This window comes from Entelurus aequoreus, linkage group LG03, assembly GCF_033978785.1.
Source record: "Entelurus aequoreus isolate RoL-2023_Sb linkage group LG03, RoL_Eaeq_v1.1, whole genome shotgun sequence".
NCBI classification, from domain to species: Eukaryota; Metazoa; Chordata; class Actinopteri; order Syngnathiformes; family Syngnathidae; genus Entelurus; species Entelurus aequoreus.
The window spans coordinates 33,520,039-33,544,805 of NC_084733.1; the positions used below are offsets into that span (position 1 = coordinate 33,520,039).

Here is a 24,767-nt window from a genome sequence, read left to right on the forward strand (position 1 = left end):
TTTTTTGGTTATAAAACAAGGACTAACGCCGTGTGTCGCTGGAGTTAGTTAGAATGTGTCTGGAAATCGTATTCATGTTAGAGACGAGCGTGAAACAACTATGAATACGTTTTCGGTTAAAATTCATATTAAAGGATTGCAGGGCCCTGCGTACAGCGCATGTTCTAACTATAAGGGGCAGGGCGGGCCCTGACTAGACGCAAATTCACAAAGTGATTAGATGATTATGATATTCCAAGTCAAAGTATCAATATTAGGATTGGCGATACTAGCCTTTTATTTACTTGACACCAAAATTCCCAGTATTGCCCTCACGGCTTGAGAGGCACCCGTGTATTTTTTTGCATTGTCAAACACATAAAATACCATCACATTTTAGCAGAACAGTGGGAAACAGCAACTTTTAAAAATCTCACCCATTGGGAAGTCATACTCCAAATCCGCCATTGGAGAGGGAGGAGGCTGTTCAGCAGGGACAATGTCTGCAGCACTTCTTGTCGGCTTAGCCTTCGATCTGCTTTTAGGAGGGGAACTACTCGCCTCTGCGTCCTTCGTTGAAGACGAAAGTTGGGCTTGTGTTGTGTTTGGACGCTCCTCATCTTGGTTGATTGTTGGAGAAATAATCTCTGATGTACTTTCACACTGCTCTGTAAAATACCATTGGGAAAAAATGGTCAATCATTCTTTAGCGTTATCCTGCCGCTTGTCGGATGGAAGTGTATTGACATGAACTGTATCTTCTATGTGTCACAATGTTACTATACTAAACCTAAATACTAAAAAATATTCTGAGGTTACAGATATTTTGCCCAAACCATAAGGGATTAAAGTAAATACCAATGCCGTGGCCTGACAAACTAATCTAAAAGAAAACAAAACATTTCTAAAATAAGACACATTTAAAACCTCAAAATTAGGGATCGGAATTTATATGCTTTTTATGATTCCAATTTTACTGTCAATTCCGCTAAAGGGTTCAGTTCTTTATCGATTCTCATTTGGATTAAAGGATAGTAAGCAAGTTGATTAGCATAAACTTTGTTTACGGTAAACGCAATATTTCTGACTGGAAATCACAGTGTCTCTAGCTGTGGAGAACACCTAGACAGGAAGAAGGTGTGCAGACTGCTAGTTGACGCCATCTCGTCATGTAACGGATGATAAACATTAATTTCACTTTTAAAGTTATTAATAGCATGTTTTTACATGCTAGGCAAGTATATATAAGTTGTATAGTTGTCTTGTCAATAATTCTAACGTTTGTGCTGATAATCGGCGCTGTGCAATGTGACGTCATCGGTAAGGGAATCGTGAACAAAACTGTCAAATGATTTCCAAAGATTGAAACCCTGGGAGCATGTTCTCTACAAGAACCGGTTCATAATTCCCATCCTTACTCACAATGCACTTTAAGAATGAAGTCATTACCTTCCCTGGCTTCATCCAACTCTTTCTGCTTTTCACAAGTATCCAAAGCATCCGTCACATATTTTTGCGGTGGCGATACAAAAATGGGTACGGGAACCTGGGATGTGACTTTATGTTTTCTGGAGTCGTCTAAATCCTTGCGCTTTTCCATCAGCACGTGCATGGAATCTGATTGAACAGCTGCATCTTCATCATCTTTACTCTGTGGTAGCACTTCTTGTTCTCTGGAGGCCTCTAAATCATTCAGCTTTTTTCTATTCTCATCCAAAGGATCTGATTGGACACCAGTTTTGTTTACATCTTTTATCCGTAACGAGGTCGCAACACAAACCGGGTCCTCTTCCAAAGGATCTGACAGGACTGCTACATCGGTCACATCTTTACTCTGCGAAATTGAATCCTCCTGTTCCATTGAGACGTCAGAATGATTCTGTTTTTCAGTTGCCTCAGCCAAAGGATCTGATTGGGTTGTTGCATCGGTCATATCCTTGTGCTGGGGTGGTATGACAATGGGCACTGGAACCTGAAAGCAAGAAGATTTTGATTGCTACTGACAATTAAAAACCTTGTAATCAATCAAATCAAATCAAATGTTATATAAGATACCATAAAACATGATGGAACATACAGTTATGGGCATAGCCATTGGAACAGGTGTGTGCTGGGAGTACATGTTCAGAGGTACTGGGATGAAAACCGGCACTGGAACTGGCACCATTAAGACCTTCACTTTTTCCTCTGTGGAGGGGCTTGCTGAGGGTGGTGATGGAGCTGATGGCACATGCGAGCAAAATGACATGATTACGGTAGATATAAATGAATAATGGTCATAACATTAAAAGTAACAGTGTCGCGATACAATTATTTCACTTCTGATACGATATCGATATTGCAGCCTTAAGTATTGGTCGATAACGATATTGATATCATGTTAAAGTTACAGTTAAAGTCCCAACGATAGTCACACACTAGGTGTGGTGAAATGATCCTCTGCATTTGACCCATTCCCATGTTCACCCTCTGGGAGGTCAGGGGAGCAGTAGCGGTGGCCGCACTCGGGAATCATTTTAGTGATTTAACCCCCAATTCCAACCCTTGATGCTGAGTGCCAAGCAGGGAGGCAATGAGTCCCATTTTTATAGTCTTTGGTATGACTCGGCTGGGGTTTGAAGTCACGACCTTCCAGTCTAATGGCGAACACTCTAACCACAAGGCCAATGAGCAGTGTTGATATCAGTATGAACAATACATAACTTTTTTGACTTATGTCATAAAATGTCATAAAATTACATAACATGACAAACTATCAATGTACTATTGCCGAATTATATGGATAAGTTAACATTTTACCTTTACTTAAGACTCTTGTTGGCGAAGATGGCAATGAGCAGAGAAAGATAAGGTGAGAAGAGAGCCACACGGACACCACCTTCATACTTTGCTACGGGTTATTTCTTAAATTTAATTTCCTCACCATTTTTATCAAAGTGCTGTCACTTGTAACTTTGTTCAACCCAATGATGAGTTATTTTGCAGCCGTTTTATAACTATAGTTAGCAAAGAACTACAGCCATGAAACAGTGATGACATCGTAGAGCAGGGGTCCCCAAACTACGGCCCGCGGGCCGGATACGGCCCGCGGGAAGTCCCAAGTTAAACAAAAAAAAAAAAAAAGATTTTTTTTTTTGTATTATTATTTTTTCTAGTCCATTTTCTACCGTCTCCTAGCCACTCAGGCAAATCATATTGTCTAAAAATGCATTTTACCATCGATAACGTGACATGCAGCAAGTGCGCTCTTTAAGTCAATTAGTGTGCGAGGAATATGAATACGTATATATATATATATATATATATATATATATATATATATATATATATATATATATATAGACACATATATACACATATATATATATATATACACATATATATACATGGACATATACATATACATATATGCACACACATATATATACATTTACATATACATATACATATATACACACACACACACATTTACATATAATATACATAGCGCGGCCCCCAGCCAAATTGTTTTACCCCAATGCGGCCCCTGGGTCAAAAAGTTTGGGGACCCCTGTCGTAGAGGGACAATGGAGCTTAGAATAACTTCTGGGTGAAAAAATTGAGAGCAGGCTAACACACACTTTTTGTAATAAAGACACGTCACGCAGTATATCATTTACACACAACAAGACTGAGTCACCATCCAATTTTTTGTTTGGATACGTGGAAATAAGGAATATTTTGTTAGGCGTAATGTTTGGCTGTACGATGACAGGCGATACAGCTGCAATGTCGTTTGCCTGTGAAGCGCCAAACTGTGTTTAGCAGGAAGCGCTTCTTAAGGCTCACAGGTGACTGCTCGATTTTTGTAATAATTATTGATTAAAGTGTAAAGAAACATTTAAAATAAAATACAATTCTAAAGTGTGGGACAATTTCTAAAATATCAAGTTAAATCTTCTTCTTTTGCTGTTTACTATTTGGCTCTTTGATAAGAGTTGCGCAAAGGGAAGAAACAATTATATTTGCTTTTTTTTTTATTTGCAGGCCAAATGTAATGACGTTTTTAATCCAACAGATGGCGGATGACCAAAATGAAACTAACAGTATCAGTGCAGTGTCAATACAGGTAAGTGTGCCATACACACTGAGGCATCCTTACCCATCACTAAGTAGAAGTCATGTCTTATTTCATTGGCTACTCCCTTGACTGAGCAATCAACTTCATATTTTAGGTTTACTAAAATGGGTTTGACTTGTGGTTGTTTCAACAATTAGTTGTTCTGAATTTGTTTTTCAAAAATGTTTAATTTAATTAGATCTTATACATAGAAAGTCGTCCATCTCCTCATTGCGCTTCGAAGTTTGCGGCTTTATTATATAGATTTTCTTTTAAAGCATATTCTATGAATATTGGACCTAAATTAAGCATTTGCAGGTATAAAATCAGCTAAAGGAACAAAAACTGGTTTGGTGTGCTGTCATTGTTTTTACATTTTATTTGCACTACATAATTACAATTGATTCTATTTATTCAATTTTATTTATATCTGTTCCTATAACCTATGCTATTTATACCCTACTCTATTTATGTACATATTATCTTTCTTGTGGTACTCATTGGACTAAATCTGGGACATCGGGTATTACATTTTGTTAAGCTCCTTGAAAATATCAATACAGTAGCTGGGATCGGCTCCAGCTCCCCCGCGAGGGACAAGCGGTAGAAAATGGATGGATGGATGGATAGTAATGGCCACTAGATGAGACCAAACCAATCAAAGAGCTCTGTTCAGTATCATGGCCACTGATTGGCTCAGCCTTAGGCCACATTCACAAGTGTAAAGGTGAATATGTGGGTGTAATTTCATGTCAAGAGTTCTCATATTTTGCTCTAGCTATGAAAATATATGATTTATTAATAATAATTCCTACTTCTTGGAAATAAATTTACCACGGGCAGGCCCGAACCATTTAACAGTGATAAATGAGGGTTTATTGTAGTTGCAAATGAGTAATTTGAATGTAAACCACTGACCTGTTTCTTGGTCTGTTTTCATCTTTTTAACAGCTTTTTCTGTATCGTGGACATCATCTGCTTGGAGAGAGGGAGCTGTGATTAGCTTGGCACTAAAGTGACTCCCTTCCAAACATTTCTTTTTTTTCTAACAATGTCATGCGTTTGTACAATTTCAACATTGTGGACGATGAGAAGTTTAAGAAACACATGACTTCAAGGTATTATTTCAAACTTGTATTTATTAACTTTTTCTATTTCACAAAAACAAGTAAGTCACTTTTGGTTTACATGTCTGTGAGGTACAGCACAGTCAAACTATGACTTAAGTATTGTAGACAATAAAATAATAGGAAATACTGATGACATAACATGTGAAAATAGTATTAGTACAGTATGAATGTTTCAAGTTCTTGGAGATCCTCAGTCAGGGGTGTCCACATACTGTATATTCCACTAAGGGCATCATTCTGAAAATTCTAAGGATGCACTTTGGTATTTCGATATTCTTAAATTTTGCAAAGATGAAAAATAAACATACTAAAAGACAGAGCATTGCTTATTTATTAATACTGACAGTTCACCCATTACTCTGTATCTTGTGCTTCTATCTTTGCTGTTTTGTTGAGTGTTGTGGTCTACAAATGGCCCACTGGCTGCACTTTGGACACCCCTGTCTTACATTAAAATGGCTGTAACAGTTCAACTCCATAAATAATAACAAATACTTCAGTGTGTTAGAAAACTGACTCATTTTAACGCAGTATCCCAAAGACAATACTGACAGAATGGCTGGAATCAACTTAGTATACTTGCATTTTTTCAACTGGTTACTTCTGAAAAATAACCACATAAAAGTACTTGCATATCTATCCAAAATGCTTACAAAAATAACCTCCTTAAAATTACTTTAGATTCAGTCAAACAGTATATAATGAAATGTAAACGCAGCTTTTAGTGTTTTCCATGACAGAAACAAAACACGGGCACGCTTTAAAGTGCATTTCACAAAAATGCATTGTGAAAAATCAAAGTGCTCCCTTCAGCAGCCTTCACTTTCAAAAAAGATTTTTCATGATGTCAGTCAAGTGCAGGAGTACTCGTTAGCTGCTTAGCTCAAACTGTTGCATCAGTGTCCAGGGTTAGGGGAGACTGTGGGTAGAAAAACTTTGATGACATGACAAACCTCTTTAGTCAGTAAAAATATGTCAAACACAAATACAATGGAAAAAAAAGTGTTGTTATAATAACTTGGTGTAGTTATTTCTTACATGCAATAAACTCAAAAGAAAAACGACAGACAAAAGTATTGAGACACAATGCAATGGAATTACTGGTCTTCCCTCTTGAGGGAGATCTTTAAGAATGTCAGAATTATGGTTTGGTATGGTGTCCGGTTTGAAGACAAATATTTTTTAGGCCAAGTTAAGAAAAATATTATATTCTTTTGTTCAATTGTGACATTTTAAAAGGATCCAAAAATCCATCCATCAAAGGTAAACTGGAGCCTATAACAGCTGACTTCGGGAGCAGTACACCCTGGACTGTTCCCCAGCCAAATGGCAGGGCACATACTGTATGGACAAACGAGCAAAATCACACTTATGGACAATTTCAAGTGTCCGTGGTAGGAAGCGGGAGTACCTACAAAAAAATCCATGCACGCATGGAGAACATGCGAACTACACACAGACATGGAGATTAAACCACGGTCTACGTACCAAATATCTAAAAGATAGTATTCAAATAAGTGTGTCACCCAATACTTTTGTCTGTAAATTGTAGGCTACACCACTTTCTACTACGCAATTAAATTAAAGGCTTTACCTTGTGCATCCAGCTACAGTATTAAAATGTTTTGTAGATCAGTCTGGTGTGGTAAAGTTCAAAACAGGGCACAGGACAAAGGCTGGGCTGTCCTGGACATGTTTTACAGTAATACTGTGTGCAGCTTTTCGTTGTTTCACTTTCTTTTAACTCAGAGTGCTCTTCCTCTTTGAGTTTGTTTTGGAAATTAATTTTGTTTGAATTGTTCGTCTCTGCCTTTGTCTTCTCCTCCATTTTCCACTTCTTTATTTGTTCCAATTGTTCCACTACTTTCTTTCTCTTGTGTGGTGAACAGATTTTGCAATCTGCATCGGTTTCCATCTTGCCGAGGAAATGACGTCCTACAAGTCGTGCTGGTAGGCCACTGGACTTCTGGGTTTGGGCCTCCGTTGATGCGCCTGGAGATGTGGATGCTTCAGCAGATGGTTGCTCGGTATGCGAAGAGTTATCTAACATTGCTGTTGCAATTATTGAAACAGGCAGTTGGTAAAAATCTATCAATTCATAGACAATTGCTGAATATAGGTAGTAAAGACCTATAAAGATATTCAGAATAAGGATGTAAGGATATGAAAATTTCATATCAAGGTTATCGTGACCAAAATAATCAGTTATTATTGTTAAATGTGCTAAAAAGTACTTATAAACACATTGACATTTTTTGACAAAGTTATAATATTTTTTTAAAATAATTAAAATAAATAGACAACCCTCTATTTTGCATGTTTTGGTTTTCTTATGGTTCACTGATAGTGTTTTGGTCCTAGTATTTTATCTGATTTATTGGCTAAGCTTTTATTGTTTAAAATTTTGGTTTGTACTGTAGCATCTTAAGATGTATTTAAATGGATAGTGCGTAACTTGTAAAATCTATTATGCATTATTTTTGGTGGACGTTGTGACATCCTACTCTGTTCAGTGGTTCTTGAAAGCACCGTAAAAACAACTCAGTCTCAACTTCCTCTGAGTATAAAATGATCATTCTGTTCTGAGACCGCACAACTTGGAGGTTCAATGTGCACAATTAAATAGCTTAGTTGCTCATACAGCGATGTGTTTGTATAAGTTTGGGCCATGTATGTCGTTTTTTGAAGGGGAAAGACGTTAATGTCTGTTGTTTTCATGTTAGCATTTGAGTTGAGTTGATCAAAGTGCAGTTATCAATAATAATCTTTCGATGATTTTAATTTAAAAACGATAATCTTAAGCATCGGGAGTTTTACAGCGGTTATTAATTATTAATATTAATTGATATGCTAATAAATTTAGACTGTACTGTTATTGTCTGAGTAATAATCACTGTTTCACGATTATTCATGCATGGACTTGTTGTTATTAGTTCCAGGCCTTTAACAATTAATCGAAGCAACAAAATATAAATCGAAACTATTTACTATTCAAATTAATCAATTTAATCATTGCAGCCCTAGTGATAACAATAACTGACGGTGGGGGAGTTGTCAGAGGCGCGGTTATGGCCGAGGTCACCATGATAGAGTAATTTGCAAATTTTGCTATGATGATAGTTTCTTTTAAAAGGCTAAAAAAAAATGTGTACATACATTTAAAAATCCAATCTGTTATTAATTAGTATTAACATATTTTTTTAATTGTTTTGCCATATTTTCAATTGTTGCTGCTTACTGTACAATGTACCTTAAGATTTTTTCAGGTGTCTAGAGACTTTTAATGAGTTGTTTTTTTTTTAATCAAAAACAACTTGCAACAAATCTAGCATCTTTTTCTGGTGTTATTATAAAATGTACTCGTGTTTAGAGACTACTTCTGTCCCTCGATGTCCGCGACGAAAGAGGCGAGCTGTAGAGAGTATGACGTCACACTTGCTTCGCGCAGTTGCTCAGGTTGGACTTTCTCTCCGTAAAAGCTGCTGTCACTACACAATCGGTACCGGAAGACACAATCGGTCCATGCATGTGTGAAGACTACATTATTTTCATCAACTTGTTTTACGGCAGTTATTTTTGTGCACGGCGTCACCGTTACCATGGTTTTCTTTTTTGTAATCTTTATTTGAATAACAATGTCATATAAAAGATTACATACAAAACAAAACAAACATTACTTTAGATTACAGTATTTATTTTGAAACCTTACAGAACGATGTGCTCAGCAGACTTAAATGGCAAATAAATTATTATTTTTTTACTACTTTATTTACAACCAATTTACAAGCCTTTTTTTTGTCAGGCCGCAGAAGACCTAATTCGCAGTAGGTAAGTAATCAACATTTAAGAAAAAGAAATTACGCAATGCATAACATTAATTAATCATTCAAACATCACAGAACATAAAGTCCCAAGGCTCTGTCGTAAAAAAAATGCAAGTCCAGGAAATGACGTAGTTTTAGCGAATGCGTGGACCGATCGTGTCTTCCGGTACCGATTGAATAGTGACAGCCGCCACTGTCCTCTTAATATTTGCACATTTTGCAGATGGCTGTCCACGGGTATATCTGGCATATAGTAAAATTACGTCAACATTGCAGACATGCTGACGACGCCCAAGACAATGGTGTGCGTTTGGTTACGGCAGCGTGGTTTTCGGTAATCAAAGTCTTTTTTCAGTGGTCGAATTTTGTACCATCTGTGAAAGGTGATTGGCGTAGAATGAGGAAGTGTTGTTGTGTGTCCGGGGAAGTGCGGACTCATGGAGGCAAAAGTGTTTGCACAGGAGGTGAAACCTGTTGGAATTGTGCCGTTTGATATCAAAAGATTGGTTATAAATGTTAAAAATAATAAATGTTAAAAATAGACTTTCTGTGATTTATTTTGGGGGCTACAATACATTATATTACTTAAATTTGTTTTCACGTAAAAAATAAACAAAACCTTATTCCCAATAATCGTAATATGTCATTTTTATATAATTACGTCCTTAACAGTAAGTAATCATGGACTGACGGCAATTCAAATTTGAAACGGCAACCCGAAGGGACAAGCGGTAGTAAATGGATGGATACTAACCGCTTGAAATTTAACCGCTGTTTATCATTAATACCGGTAATCATTACATCCCTACGTTAAGTAAAAGGATGTTAAATTTTCATCCAGCCGTTTGTACTGCAAGTAAAAACTAGAATTATTATCCATAAAATGTGTTAATATTTTTAGGTGTCAGTAACAAATTAATTCGATTTACATTTACAGGGAAAATTGCTTTGTTTTTTTACAATTTAATTTTTGGATAAATAACAAAAAAACCGAATTACCACTGTTGTTTCTATTCCCTTTGTACAATTGGGAAAATTTGTTTTTAAAAATAGCACTGTGTTGTACTTTTTCGGCATTATGTAAATCCGACACTCAAAACGGAATAACTGTTCTGTATTTACCTGCAGAATCCACAGAGGTTTGGAGGAGGAGGCATAAACTCTCTTGATCCATTGTGAATGGCCGACAAAGAACAGACTTATTTTTCATTTGACGTCGACAAGTTGGGAGAGGACGCATAGCATCAGTCTGAGTACTGGCCTGGACATTCCACAAGCAGAAAAACACACATTTACAAGTTTTTTTATTTGCTATAAAACATACATTTGATGAAAATATGTATAAGTGCAATACATACATGATCAATAATCTTGCTGTCTGCATTGGAGTTTGGAAGTCCTCCTGTCAAACAATGGCAAACAAAAAATAAACCCAGCATTGCCATATAGTGTGTATTTGATGTTGTTTAAGTTTATTTTGAACATGCATACAGTTACAATGTAATACATCACATTTCCCATTATCCCATTACAACATGTCTGAAACGGAGTAGGAATAAGCCGTGCCTATTTAATCCTACCCCTTTTCCACTTAATAGTAATTACTAACACATGTATTCACTTACTATTCTCAATTTGTAACACAATTTAAATCAATAATAATAAACAACAGTGCTCATAAGTAAATAGTTAATTAAGTTCTGATTCACAAATAATGTGATGAATAAGATTATTTCATTATCAATAAGGTTTAAATTTTGGGATTCTTCTTTGTAAACACTAGTGATGGGTCCGGCAACACCGATGCATCGGCGCATGCGTCGAGCTCATAGAGCGATACCCTGTGTCGGTGCGCGTATCGCTTTTAGAAAGTCACGTGACCGATCACGAGCTGTTTTGGTCACGTGACCGCTCATGAGCTGTTCTGGTCACGTGACCGCTCATGAACTGTATCGCACTGACGCCTGCGCGCCAAACTGTGTTTATTAGGAAGCGGCGCAATGCGTGTTGTTGACGAACACCGTTAGGGCCGCTTGTTGTCACTGTTACTCAAAGTTGCATTTCAAAATTACACAGAATAAATGTGTTTATTTTGTTTAGAATTCAGATGGGTTTGATTTGGTGCGCGGCATATATTGGCTGTGCGGCGCACGGTGTGCGCGGAGGACGCTTGAGCACTGCGCAATTGCGCAGGCGCGCACCTTAGAGGGAATGTTGCTCACAGGGCACAGAGGAGGCGTCAGTGCGATACAGTTCGCGTATCGGTCACGTGACCAAAGCAGCTCATGATCGGTCACGTGACGTTCTAAAAGCGGTACGCGCACCGACACAGGGTTTCGCTCTATGAGCTCGACGCATGCGCCTATGCATCTGTGTTGCAGGACCCATCACTACTGTTACTAGAGAAGGTACAGGAATGACGGCGTGGCGAAGTTGGTAGCGTGGCCGTGCCAGCAATCGGTTACTGGGGTTCAATCCCCACCTTCTACCATCCTAGTCATGATACATGTTCACATTATTTGACTGTATCTAAAAAAGATACAAATATATTTTTATTTAAATGAAGATATTAAATAATCCTAAATGAAATACAATGACTTGGTTTATATTATTGTATATACTAGGTCATAAAATCAGTGTCAGTTGAGTCGGTCCATAGGTTGCCTGTAGGGATTTTTAATGTCCAGCAGATGTCAGTATTTAGTGACACAGTATCGACACAGTATCAATACAGTTTTGCAATGTGTCGAAACGCTTCATGAGGCCTCATCAACCCATCACTAGTAAACACTTTGGGTATTAAACAGTTTCTCGTACTGGTTCATATTAGTACTTTGACTTCTTTGCTTAATCCATTTCATAATTTCAATTCCACATACTGATGTGCTAAAGGTTTTAAGTGTTGTACGTGCATACAAATGTTTTAAGTTGCATTTTTCCTTAAGATTATACTTCTCCCATTTGTTGAAAACAATTGTTGCACATTATTGGGTAGCAGGTTATAGTTTGCAAATGCACCAAATCATTGAATTTCAATATTTTTGATTTAATAAAGAGTTTGTATGGTCTCAATATCTAACATTGTCTAATTCTAAATGACCTTTTTTCCTAACTGACCTACCCTCACTATCAGTGGTTAATGAGTGAAGTGTTCTTTTGCGGTTATTTCTCTATATTTCTACACAATAATTTAGATATAGTAACACTAGCGAGCAGTAGAGAATATGGAGTGATTTTTGGTCCAGAACATATTTTGCTTTATTCATTATTGTTTTTGACACTTTATGTTAGGGCTGGGCGATATACCGGTACTATAGTTAATACCGGTACATTTTAGAAAGGAGTAGATATTTGAGACCATACCGGTATTTTTTGATGTGCCTTTGTTGCGGCCGTTTGATGTTCTCTGTGCCTGAATTGCGGAGCACAAGGCATACCTATTTGGCTCGCCCTCTGCGTGTTTACGGAGGCTTCTCTGATGACATACTGTGCCGCGCATCAAACTTCTAAATATATATATATATATATATATATATATATATATATATATATATATATATATATATATATATATATATATATATATACAGTGGGGCAAAAAAGTATTTAGTCAGCCACCCTTTGATTGTCAATGGGTGGCTGACTAAATACTTTTTTGCCCCACTGTATATATATATATATATATATATATATATATATATATGGCAGCGCGGTGCCGACTTCTCAACTCCCAAGTTATGTAATGAATTGGACAGCAACTGCATTTGGCGATAGGTGAGTGACTTCAGCTTTATTTACACATACACCAATTTGCTTTAGAACCTATATCTCTCTCTATGTAGCGACTGTATCACTAATCTCATCTGTTTATGTTGTTAAATTCTGTTAGCAACTTAGCACAGAAGCTAACGATAGCTCCTCTCTGCTGCTCGCTTGGTGTTTCTAATGTTTAGCTACACCTCGATTTAAAAGTGCTTCTCACCATGGCCTGTGCGGACTAAGCTACTGTAGTATAGATGGTGTAGCTGAAAAGTAGTTTTAAACATAACACCCAGCGGCTTTCACCGCAGTGAGCAAGTAGAAGCTCCATCCATCCCGGGAGCGTGAATGGACAAAATGAACAAAACTGCTTTGACATAGTAACGGCAAACTACTTACTTCATAAGAATAAACAACATATTACGTTACTACTTACAACAAAAATTATCTGAGTACTCAACCCTAAGGCAACCTTAAAGGCCTACTGAAACCCACTACTACCGACCACGCAGTCTGATAGTTTATATATCAATGATGAAATCTTAACATTGCAACACATGCCAATACGGCCGGGTTAACTTATAAAGTGACATTTTAAATTTGCCGCTAAACTTCCGGTTCGAAACGCCTCTGAGGATGACGTATGCGCGTGACGTAGCCCGGCGAACACGGGTATGCCTTCCACATTGAAGCCAATACGAAAAAGCTCTGTTTTCATTTCATAATTCCACAGTATTCTGGACATCTGTGTTCGTGAATCTGTTGCAATCATGTTCATTGCATTATGGAGAAGGAAGCTGAGCAAGCAAAGAAGAAAGTTGTCGGTGCGAAATGGACGTATTTTTCGAACGTAGTCAGCAACAACAGTACACAGCCGGCGCTTCTTTGTTTACATTCCCGAAAGATGCAGTCAAGATGGAAGAACTCGGATAACAGAGACTCTAACCAGGAGGACTTTTGACTTCGATACACAGACGCCTGTAGAGAACTGGGACAACACAGACTCTTACCAGGATTACTTTGATTTGGATGACAAAGACGCAGACGTGCTACTGTGAGTATGCAGCTTTGGCTTCTAAACATTTGATCGCTTGACCGTATGTGCGCAACTTTTTTTTGCGTATGTACGTAACTTTTTTAAAATATATAAGCTTTATGAACCTTGGGTTAGGTGAACGGTCTTTTGGGCTGAGTGATTGTGTGTGTTGATCAGGTGTTTGAATTGTATTGGTGTGTTCTATGGAGCTGGGAGCTAGCATAGGAGCTAGGAGCTAGCATAACAAACACGCAGGTGTTTTTATGCAGGATTAATTTGTGGCATATTAAATATAAGCCTGGTTGTGTTGTGGCTAATAGAGTATATATATGTCTTGTGTTTATTTACTGTTGTAGTCATTCCCAGCTGAATATCAGGTCACCCCCGGCTCTCACAGCATCTTCCCTATCTGAATAGCTTCAACTCCCCACTAGTCCTTCACTTGCACTTTACTCATCCACAAATCTTTCATCCTCGCTCAAATTAATGGGGAAATTGTCGCTTTCTCGGTCCGAATCTCTCTCACTTCATGCGGCCATCATTGTAAACAATAGGGAACTTTGCGTATATGTTCAACTGACTACGTCACGCTACTTCCGGTAGGGGCAAGCCTTTTTTTTATCAGATACCAAAAGTTGCAATCTTTATCGTCGTTGTTCTATACTAAATCCTTTCAGCAAAAATATGGCAATATCGCGAAATGATCAAGTATGACACATAGAATAGATCTGCTATCCCCGTTTAAATAAAAAAAAATAATTTCAGTAGGCCTTTAAGTAATTTTCACTTTTATTTTGGTCCATATCACCCAACCCTACTGTATGTTGTATATTTTTTTATAAGAGATTTCCAGTTAAATTTAACATCTATTATCACCCCCGTAGATGATATCAAAAGAAGGGACGGACTTTTGAAGGCAAGTTGAGCTACACTATGACATGACTGATATCAATAACCATGTATGCGGCATATAAAATGTAGGGAGGACATACAGTAAATACGTGCATAACTGCTGCTATTTTTCTAGCTTTCTATGTTAAAACCTATAAAATAAACTCACCGGTCATAGCAACATCCGATGACACACTGGGTTGACTGGCGGAGCCATTTGCTAGTGACACAACATCAGCTATTACAGGGTTGGTTTTAGAAGAGAAGTGAGGCTGAGCTGGAGCTGGAAGAAAAGCAATAAAAACAATAATCTCTAAAAAAGAACATTAACTATAATTTTGTTCATACCCTTTTAATTTAGGAAAACAGATGTTTCACGACAAAGCAATATGTATGCAACTAAGGATGTGCCGATTGCAAATCTGCCGAGTGATCAACGGCCTGTTTTCGTGAAAAAGTATGTGATCGCCATTGCCGATTAACGAATTTTATGTCGATAAATGCTGATCCCCTCTGGCTGACAATGTATTTATTTTTAGTCCACCAGCATTAGCTAAAAGCTAATGATGTATCGCCACACAGGGTGGAACCACTCCCTTAAGTTAATAAAGATCACCCCCAATTCAGCAAATGAACTAAATTTCTTAGTATTTTAAGTATCATTATCAAGTCACATTATCACTGTAGAACAAGGCTTAACATATTACATGCTTTAAACACCACCGATAAATATGCGCTTAGTAAAATTTAAGAAGTGTAAATGGACCCATGTTGCAGCAGAAAGTAAGCAGCTATGAAAAGGAAATTAACAAGTAGATTAATAAGAGTCAAGAGGATATTATAGCAACAACAGCTGGTGAGTCAGCATTGTCGCATCCAGTACACGAAACGAAAGAGGGCTGATCGATCCATAATTGGTGTTGTCGATAGGAGTAGTGTGATCGATACTATGATGTTTAGGTAGATTTTTTCTCCTCAAAATATTTTTTGGTTGTTTTTGTTTAATGTTTACAAACTCAGAATAATTTGCTGGACACAGGATAGCTTTCAGGGCAAAAACCAAAGGATTTACAGAAAATTAGTAGAGGATAGTTGTTTTTGCTTTTGTTTCTTTAGTCTGCTATTGACTTTGTTTTGCTCAAACAATTGTATTTCATAAAAGAGAAAAATCTCCAACATTGTGTTGCTATTGTTAAATTGTCAATTGCACTCACCATAAATAAATAGAGAAATGTATAATTGATACGTGTGATCTGTAACGGCCGATCTCAATCACTGATAATCGGTTTCCAAATCGGCAGCATAAAACATCCCCTAAATGCAGCACAATAATATTGCCATGGCCACATCTCAACATTTAAACAACAAAGAAGAGTAATGTGCAGCACTGATATAAGGAGGAACGTTACCATGTGGTGTTTGTGGTTCTGCTCCAGTGCCATTACTGGGAGTGTGTGGGTTCAATTCAAAATGCATGGAGCAGTACTCAAGCAAGCAGGTCAGGTTGCAGAAGTTACGTACTGAGCCCATATACTGCAGCTTCTCATTCAAATAGCCCTGTTTCCTACAATTGTCGCATCGGCCCATCTGCACAACAAAGTGTGGAAAAACAAAGTCTCTGTTAATAAACTGTTTTCAGATTAACCCTTGTGCACTTCTAGGGCCCAAAACGGGCATTATATGTGTTACTTATTTGATAAGATTACAGTTTCAAGGTTAGCGGTGTGAAAGTTATTTTTCATTTTGAAATATGTAGAAGAATTTAAGTCCCATCTTAAAACTCATTTATACACCCTAGCCTTTGAATAGGCATCTTTTTAGACCAGTTGATCTGCTGTCTGTCTTCTCTGCTCTGCCCCCCTCTCCTGCTTGGAGAGGTTATCAGGTGACCACAGATCAGCTTCCATTGAGGACGCGCTAGCTGTTCCAAGTTGGGACCACTGCTCTATACATCAATTGGTGACGTCTCTGCGCTGCTGACGTGTCTACATACAAGAAGATCCACTGCTGGCCTCACTATGAACTGGACTCTCACGTTATTAACTGTATCCACTCTGCATCCATTGCACCGATCATCCAAGGTCACATCTGCGGTCCCTTTCAGGGTTTCTTGTTGTTCCCATCAGGTTTGGTTTTTTTCCCCTGATGTGGGATTTGAGCCAACAAGGATGTCGTTGTGGCTTGTACAGTCCTTTGAGACATTTGTGATTAAGGGCTATATAAGTTAACTCTGATTGATTGATTGATAAAATTGCATTGTGGTTTAGTTTACAACGCTGTTAAAATAGAATATAAACAGAGTATTCACACTTTCTTTTAAAACTCTTTCAGCCCCATTGACTCCCATTATAACTGTTATTTTTAACATACGGTAATCCTGGTATATTACTATGCTTTTTCATGAAAACCGAATGAAATGTTGTTGTACTTGTGCAATGACAATAAAGTTATTTCCTTCCCGCAAATTGAAAAAACGAAAGAAAATATTGTTTTGGTGTAACTGCGCCCCATAATGGCGCCAGAAAACCATTATTTTAATTCTCACAACTTTGATGAGAGTAAATTAGTTAAATTGCCATTAAACCACTTAAATGCAATGCAAATGATGGAAGATATATACGGTATATCAATCAATAGCCCTTGATCATAAGTGCCTCAAAGGGCTTTAAAAACTCACAATGAAAGTGTTGTGTGAACTCAAACTCAAGCCCTGCCTGCTTTCTCTCTCATTCTAGCTCAATAGGCACTGTAAAAATCTGTTGTATCCAAATCAATGCTGCCATGAATTTATTGACCAAATCAAGGCTGTAATTATCCAACCTGAAATATTCCACTGTGAATTTTTTTTTAAAATAAATATTGCATTTCTCATTGTAAAAAAAAACTGTTATTTTTTTACAAAAAGACCCCACAACAAAAAACATACTTAAAGGCCTACTGAAACCCACTACTACCGACCACGCAGTCTGATAGTTTATATATCAATGATGAAATCTTAACATTTTAACATATGCCAATACGGCCGGGTTAACTTATAAAGTGACATTTTAAATTTGCCGCTAAACTTCCGGTTCGAAACGCCTCTGAGGATGACGTATGCGCGTGACGTAGCCCGGCGAACACGGGTATGCCTTCCACATTGAAGCCAATACGAAAAAGCTCTGTTTTCATTTCATAATTCCACAGTATTCTGGACATCTGTGTTCGTGAATCTGTTGCAATCATGTTCATTGCATTATGGAGAAGGAAGCTGAGCAAGCAAAGAAGAAAGTTGTCGGTGCGAAATGGACGTATTTTTCGAACGTAGTCAGCAACAACAGTACACAGCCGGCGCTTCTTTGTTTACATTCCCGAAAGATGCAGTCAAGATGGAAGAACTCGGATAACAGAGACTCTAACCAGGAGGACTTTTGACTTCGATACACAGACGCCTGTAGAGAACTGGGACAACACAGACTCTTACCAGGATTACTTTGATTTGGATGACAAAGACGCAGACGTGCTACTGTGAGTATGCAGCTTAGGCTTCTAAACATTTGATCGCTTGACCGTATGTGCGCAACTTTTTTTTGCGTATGTACGTAACTTTTTTAAAATATATAAGCTTTATGAACCTTGGGTTAGGTGAACGGTCTTTTGGGCTGAGTGATTGTGTGTGTTGGTCAGGTGTTTGAATTGTATTGGCGTGTTCTATGGAGCTAGGAGCTAGCAGAGGAGCTAGGAGCTAGCATAACAAACACGCAGGTGTTTTTATGCAGGATTAATTTGTGGCATATTAAATATAAGCCTGGTTGTGTTGTGGCTAATAGAGTATATATATGTCTTGTGTTTATTTACTGTTGTAGTCATTCCCAGCTGAATATCAGGTACCGTGAGTATGCAGCCTTGGCTGCTAAACATTTGATCGCTTGACCGTATGTGCGCGTCACGTACGTAACTTTTTAAAAATATATAAGCTTTATGAACCTTTGGTTAGGTGAACGGTCTTTTGGGCTGAGTGATTGTGTGTGTTGATCAGGTGTTTGAATTGTATTGGCGTGTTCTATGGAGCTAGGAGCTAGCATAGGAGCTAGGAGCTAGCGTAACAAACACGCAGGTGTTTTTATGCAGGATTAATTTGTGGCATATTAAATATAAGCCTGGTTGTGTTGTGGCTAATAGAGTATATATATGTCTTGTGTTTATTTACTGTTGTAGTCATTCCCAGCTGAATATCAGGTACCGTGAGTATGCAGCCTTGGCTGCTAAACATTTGATAGCTTGACCGTATGTGCGCGTCACGTACGTAACTTTTTAAAAATATATAAGCTTTATGAACCTTGGGTTAGGTGAACGGTCTTTTGGGCTGAGTGATTGTGTGTGTTGATCAGGTGTTTGAATTGTATTGGCGTGTTCTATGGAGCTAGGAGCTAGCAGAGGAGCTAGGAGCTAGCGTAACAAACACGCAGGTGTTTTTATGCAGGATTAATTTGTGGCATATTAAATATAAGCCTGGTTGTGTTGTGGCTAATAGAGTATATATATGTCTTGTGTTTATTTACTGTTGTAGTCATTCCCAGCTGAATATCAGGTCACCCCCGGCTCTCACAGCATCTTCCCTATCTGAATAGCTTCAACTCCCCACTAGTCCTTCACTTGCACTTTACTCATCCACAAATCTTTCATCCTCGCTCAAATTAATGGGGAAATTGTCGCTTTCTCGGTCCGAATCTCTCTCACTTCATGCGGCCATCATTGTAAACAATAGGGAACTTTGCGTATATGTTCAACTGACTACGTCACGCTACTTCCGGTAGGGGCAAGCCTTTTTTTTAATCAGATACCAAAAGTTGCAATCTTTATCGTCGTTGTTCTATACTAAATCCTTTCAGCAAAAATATGGCAATATCGCGAAATGATCAAGTATGACACATAGAATAGATCTGCTATCCCCGTTTAAATAAACAAAATTCATTTCAGTAGGCCTTTAAAGAATATAAATAAATAGATAAATCTGAAGTTGTTAAAAGTACAAAGGAGTAAAATAAATATCAATTTATTGCGGACTTATGACAGTTTCATGAGCAGGTCCCTTTTGGATCCTAAGAATCAGTATGCATAGTCAATCTTAAGGTTACAAAAAGGTTAAACAAAATGTATTATTATTAATTTAACCCTTAATGTAAAGGATGACCTGGCTTAGATATTGATTATGATGAAAAAGTAAGCACATTTCCTCACCCCATAGTAGAGTACAGTGTACTGGGACATGCAGTGAGGTTTGCAGAACTCTTCCAGCTTGCCTCCATAATGGCTATGCAGCATCTTTTGGCTAATGCTGTAGCAATAGCTGCAGGGACGGCAGGGAGGATCCTTGTCACGAGATGTCAGGCCAACTTTGAAGTTTAGTTTACAGGCTAAAACACAAAAGTTGGGGTAAAGTTACTTGCCAAATAGGGTTGGGATCTAGCCATCTGATACTGAAATATGAAATATGATGTGATTCCACTTGATAAAATGCTTGATTTGTCTTGGTAGACGTTTCGCCGCTCATCCGAGTAGGCTTCATCAGTTCGTGCTCATAGACTTAGATTAGTCAGATCTAGTCCAGCGGCTGGTGCCAAAACCCAAATATTTATATTCCAAAAAGCAAGGATGGTTTCGCCCTATCGTAGTGAGAAAAACAAATGTTTTAATGCAAACGGGCAATCCTAACCGTCAGAGCCAACGACAGTCGAAGTGTAAATTCCCCTCGTTAACATTGAGGTATTGTGTGGCAGAACGATCGCTGTGGATCGACTACTACCAGTCCAAATAGTCGAAATCCCCCGCATAAGCATTCCATTCAGTTGTAAACAAATGGCACAAATGGCACCAGCCGCTGGACTAGGTCTGGAACAGTCTAAGTCTATGAGCACGAACTGATGAAGCCTACTCGGATGAGCTGCAAAACGTCTTCCAAGACAAATCAAGCAGTCCAGTTGCGATCGATTGAATGCTCTGAGATGACAATGATCTGAATGAATGAGAACCTACAAAGACACTTGATAGAAGCATGTTTCCTCAGATTTATAGGATGAATGTTGTAAAGCAAACTCACTTTTACTGCAGAAGAAAATGTCTCTCCCGTTGTAGTGAATTGTGTCAAAGGGCACCTGGTCTTTTTTACAAAATTCACACAAAGCTTGGATATTTTTTTGTATTTTATAGAGCTCACAGCACGCCATAGAGCAAAACACAGAAATCCGACCCTGCAACAAAAAAATATAAGCACTTTTATTTAACAGTTCCTCTGAGTGATAACTGATGTTGGTGAAGAAAATAACTTACTTGGTGGCCGAAGAGCAGCGGTTTAATGTTGAACTGTTTGGTGCACTGATGGCATGTCACTTTAGGACTCTCGCTGTTTCCACCCTCCCCGGCTCTCAGAGGCTGAGAGGGGGGCGTTCTGGGGTGGGCTTGCCCAGGTATAGAAGTAGAAGTCATGGCTAGTGATGGTGGAACCAACGGGGGCACTGAACTGTTACTGCCATGGTGGCTGGGGTAGGGGGCAGAAGATGAGCAGTCCTGAGGAATGGGAGGGACTGAACTACCTCTGGAGGATGGCCCTAATCTTGACGCATCCCTGGGAGAGGATTTTCCATTCATCAGATCCAACTGTGTATAGCCTGATTTCTGTTAAAAATAAAAATATATTAATCATAAAAAAATGATCAAAATTACCAAATTATATTCATTAAATAGTCGCTTACTAGACTTTTTTGTTCGCCACAATGCTTCACATTAAAGTGCCATTGATCAACACGGTAACTTTGTTATATGTGGGCGTCTAAAGGGCGTGAATAGGAGGCTGCAAATGCGGTGCACATTTTGGTGTCGAGTTTGATTAATAAGGACTACAGTTGTCTGGTGTATTTGATGCCAAGTTTATACCAACATGCAAAAAATACATCGGCACCTGATTTTTCAGTATAGTCAGCACCGAACACTTTTTCCCCCGGCAAGCCTCCTCAATTCGATGCGCTTGAGTACTGCATCATCGCCGAAAAAGAACACCTCCGGTCTAAAAATATGAGCTAATGTTTCCCATTTATTTACTTATTCGTGGAAGCCAGTCATGAATGCGGATTTGGCGCTTCAGGTTCGCCCTCCTCATGTACAAATTATTATGGATCTGTAGCAGTTTAGCATAACTGTAGGTGTGGTGTAGCTCCGCTTCACAACACACCTCATACACTTCTGGTTTGCCAGTGAATAAAACATTGCAGAAATGATCCGTGATGTTCTTTAGCAACTTAGTCACTATATTCTTTAAGTAGAGATACTTATTGCACATTGAAGACAAAATATGGCTTCGGGGTCATTTGCTAAACGCAGCTCTTTTTGCGGGCTTTACTAAACTTACTACAAAAGAGGCATAAATAAATATTTCCCTCACTGTACATGCTTACATTGTATAAGAAATCAAATTATTATAGTTCTCTTACCCTGAAAGTCGAAACACATTCATAGGAGCAGAAGTTCCTTATAGTACCATCCACCATTGCCAGGTGATACTGAGGAACCGCTACGGACTTGCACAGACAGCATGGGAATGCAGCCCCTGGGAAATGGACAAAAAACACTTTAAAATGGCAAAATTACAACATTACCTTTCGCAGTCTTTGGCTCGGTTTTTGTGGAGTGTCGTACCGGTTAAGGTGTGGAGCGGTGGTCGGCTCATTTGCACACAAACAGGTGAACAGTAAAGCTGAACTTTCCCCTTGTCGTCTCGCTCCATTATGCTCGTGGACACTATTGCGGGCTTGTGACAATGGGCACACACAATCGACTTTCTGCAAGACTGTTTAAAAAGGCATGAAGGTTGACTTTAGAATCGCACGGGCGGCTTAAGAGCCATCTGTCCATAACAAATAAACTCGCACATACCTGCTTGTAAGTGCCAATGCAGGTCGGACCGCAGAAGTTGAGCTCAGATTTATCAATTTTAAGTGTATGACAGGAGCCCCCGCTGCTACTACAATAAAGTCCACAACCTTCGCAGCAGTTCATGGCTAACTGTCGCATCTTTCGCCATGTTACAAAACAGGCATCACTGCAGAGTCTGTGCAGACGACCCTGATGGCTGACCTCATGCTCAATCTGATGAGGGTTCAACACAACACAATCAATCTATAAATTATGCATACTGACAAAAAAAGCTAAATAAAAGCTCATCGTGATTACCTTGTTGGTTATTCTGCACACACTACAAACAAGAGTTTCCGTCGGTCGCTCAGCAGCCTTCTCTTGTGGCTTCTCAGGCCGCTTTTCTGGCTGTTTGTCCACCAATTTTTCAGGAACCTTTTCATTTTTTTTTGCCCTGTGTCTGTAAATTGACAAACAGTGCTGGCTGCAAAAGTGCAAGTAGGTGTTGTCTTCAGCCGGAATTGTAATTGTGTCCCGAGCCCGAAGGATCTCGCTGCAAAAAGATAATGAAAGCGAAGAACACGCAAGAATGAGCTTTAGTACAAGAAAAGGATGGCAAAGGTGTCGAGAGAAACCAATCAGGCTTAGTTGTACAAGGGTAACAGTGGTTATGCTTAGGCTTTTGACCCACTGATCTGCACTTATAGCTAAGTCAGGTGGCATCTTTTACACATGTAAAGCCCAGATGTGCAGGTTAGCCATAGTAGAACTGATGATAGAGTGTAAGGTAGAAAATGGGTCTCTAATACCTGTTGCATAGAGAACAGGTTTGGTTCTTGTTGGCTGGAGGCAGATGGCCTGTCAGACAAATCGTGGAACAAAAGAGTTGTGTCGAGCCTTTTCTTTGGAATGCTGTTTGACCTTTTAGCAAAACCTAGGCACATTTACAATAAAATGCAGCAAATTTTAAGTCAATACTGTCAAATCCTTATTTTTTAGCTTAGGTAGAACAAAACAGAACCAAAGGTGACAGGGTACCTTAAAGCAGCCACTGCAGCGTACACTACCAACAATGGCTGGCGCAGGCGGTCGAGGGGGCAGTGCTGCTAAAACTAAAGGAGAAGTCGTAACAGGAGCTGGAGGTCTGACAGGAAGGGGAGCCATTGCTTGGAGAACAGCACTTCTACCCTGAATAAAAATGGCTGTTTGTTGCGGAGGAGGAGCCGCCACTTGATGGACTGAAAGAAAAAGATAGAAAAGGTTCATGACAAAAGGAACAAAGAAATGATCTGAGAAAGCTTAATGCGACTAGTGCAAAATAGAAACTCAAGCATTTATGACAAAAACATATCAACTTACCCACAGGGGGCACAAGTGTGTTCCCGCCACCAACAGAGTAAACTGAACTGATCCTAAGCTCTTCCTGAAAAACATGAATTAAAATAGTTTTAAAAAACTCATTAAAAAATAGGCAACCCAAAACAAAACATTTAAGTAACAGTTTACATACAGCTAAGAAATTGCCAGTATTAAGACGTAACAGACAAAAAAAAGATAATTCATAGGTTGAATCGATATCTATTATATGGCTACTCAAAACTTAAGGTACCGATAGTTAAAAGTGGATGGAATTGTGTTGATCGTTAAAAAAGTTCAAATTGAGCTGACCTTTTCTTCTTAGATCTTGTATAGCAGGGGTGCCCATTACGTCAATCGCGATCTACCGGTCGATCGCGCAGTGTGTGTCAGTCGATCGCCAGCCAGGCATTGAAAAAATAGACCTAAAAATTTGCGATCATAAATCTTCCCTATGACGTTACGTGATTGACATTCAAGGCACCCAAGGATCTTGTGAGATGACGCTGGCTGCAGCCAGCTCAGTGTGAAGGATTAAAAGACAGTCAGGAAGGCGGGAAACAGTTTTTATTCCAACCGTGCCGTCAAAAGCCTAGAGACTGACCGCACAGTTCCTGTCTTCACAATAAAAGTGCTGCTCGATGCTGCCTGCGCTAACAAAGTAAGAGTCTCAACTAGCTAGCAAGACACGGAGTTTGCCATCGATCTATTTCTTGTAAAGTGTAAAAAAACGAGTATGGAAGCTGGACAAACAGGATGCCAAAACCAACCACCTCAATGTGGTATTGGACAGAAAGGAGGACTTT

General features: G+C 38.7%; 1 protein-coding gene across 7 annotated transcripts in view; it reads right to left on the reverse strand.

The window, feature by feature from the left end:
- Positions 1-24,767, reverse strand: part of LOC133646387 (zinc finger MYM-type protein 4-like) — an 83,159-nt gene that overhangs the window by 26,393 nt on the left and 31,999 nt on the right. For 6 of the 7 annotated variants that reach the window (XM_062041690.1, XM_062041687.1, XM_062041688.1 and 3 more), the window contains 18 exons: positions 23,965-24,028; positions 23,644-23,843; positions 23,415-23,539; positions 22,924-23,158; positions 22,627-22,839; positions 22,390-22,540; positions 22,185-22,300; positions 21,028-21,372; positions 20,798-20,948; positions 19,939-20,114; positions 16,128-16,305; positions 14,888-15,001; positions 10,391-10,434; positions 10,155-10,293; positions 4,997-5,056; positions 2,057-2,199; positions 1,429-1,951; positions 417-647 (listed from right to left, as the gene is read on the reverse strand). In XM_062041690.1, coding sequence (XP_061897674.1) covers positions 417-647; positions 1,429-1,951; positions 2,057-2,199; positions 4,997-5,056; positions 10,155-10,293; positions 10,391-10,434; positions 14,888-15,001; positions 16,128-16,305; positions 19,939-20,114; positions 20,798-20,948; positions 21,028-21,372; positions 22,185-22,300; positions 22,390-22,540; positions 22,627-22,839; positions 22,924-23,158; positions 23,415-23,539; positions 23,644-23,843; positions 23,965-24,028 — 3,208 coding nt within the window. The remainder of the gene's footprint in view (positions 1-416; positions 648-1,428; positions 1,952-2,056; positions 2,200-4,996; positions 5,057-10,154; positions 10,294-10,390; positions 10,435-14,887; positions 15,002-16,127; positions 16,306-19,938; positions 20,115-20,797; positions 20,949-21,027; positions 21,373-22,184; positions 22,301-22,389; positions 22,541-22,626; positions 22,840-22,923; positions 23,159-23,414; positions 23,540-23,643; positions 23,844-23,964; positions 24,029-24,767) is intronic. The other variant, XM_062041689.1, reaches the window with a different exon arrangement.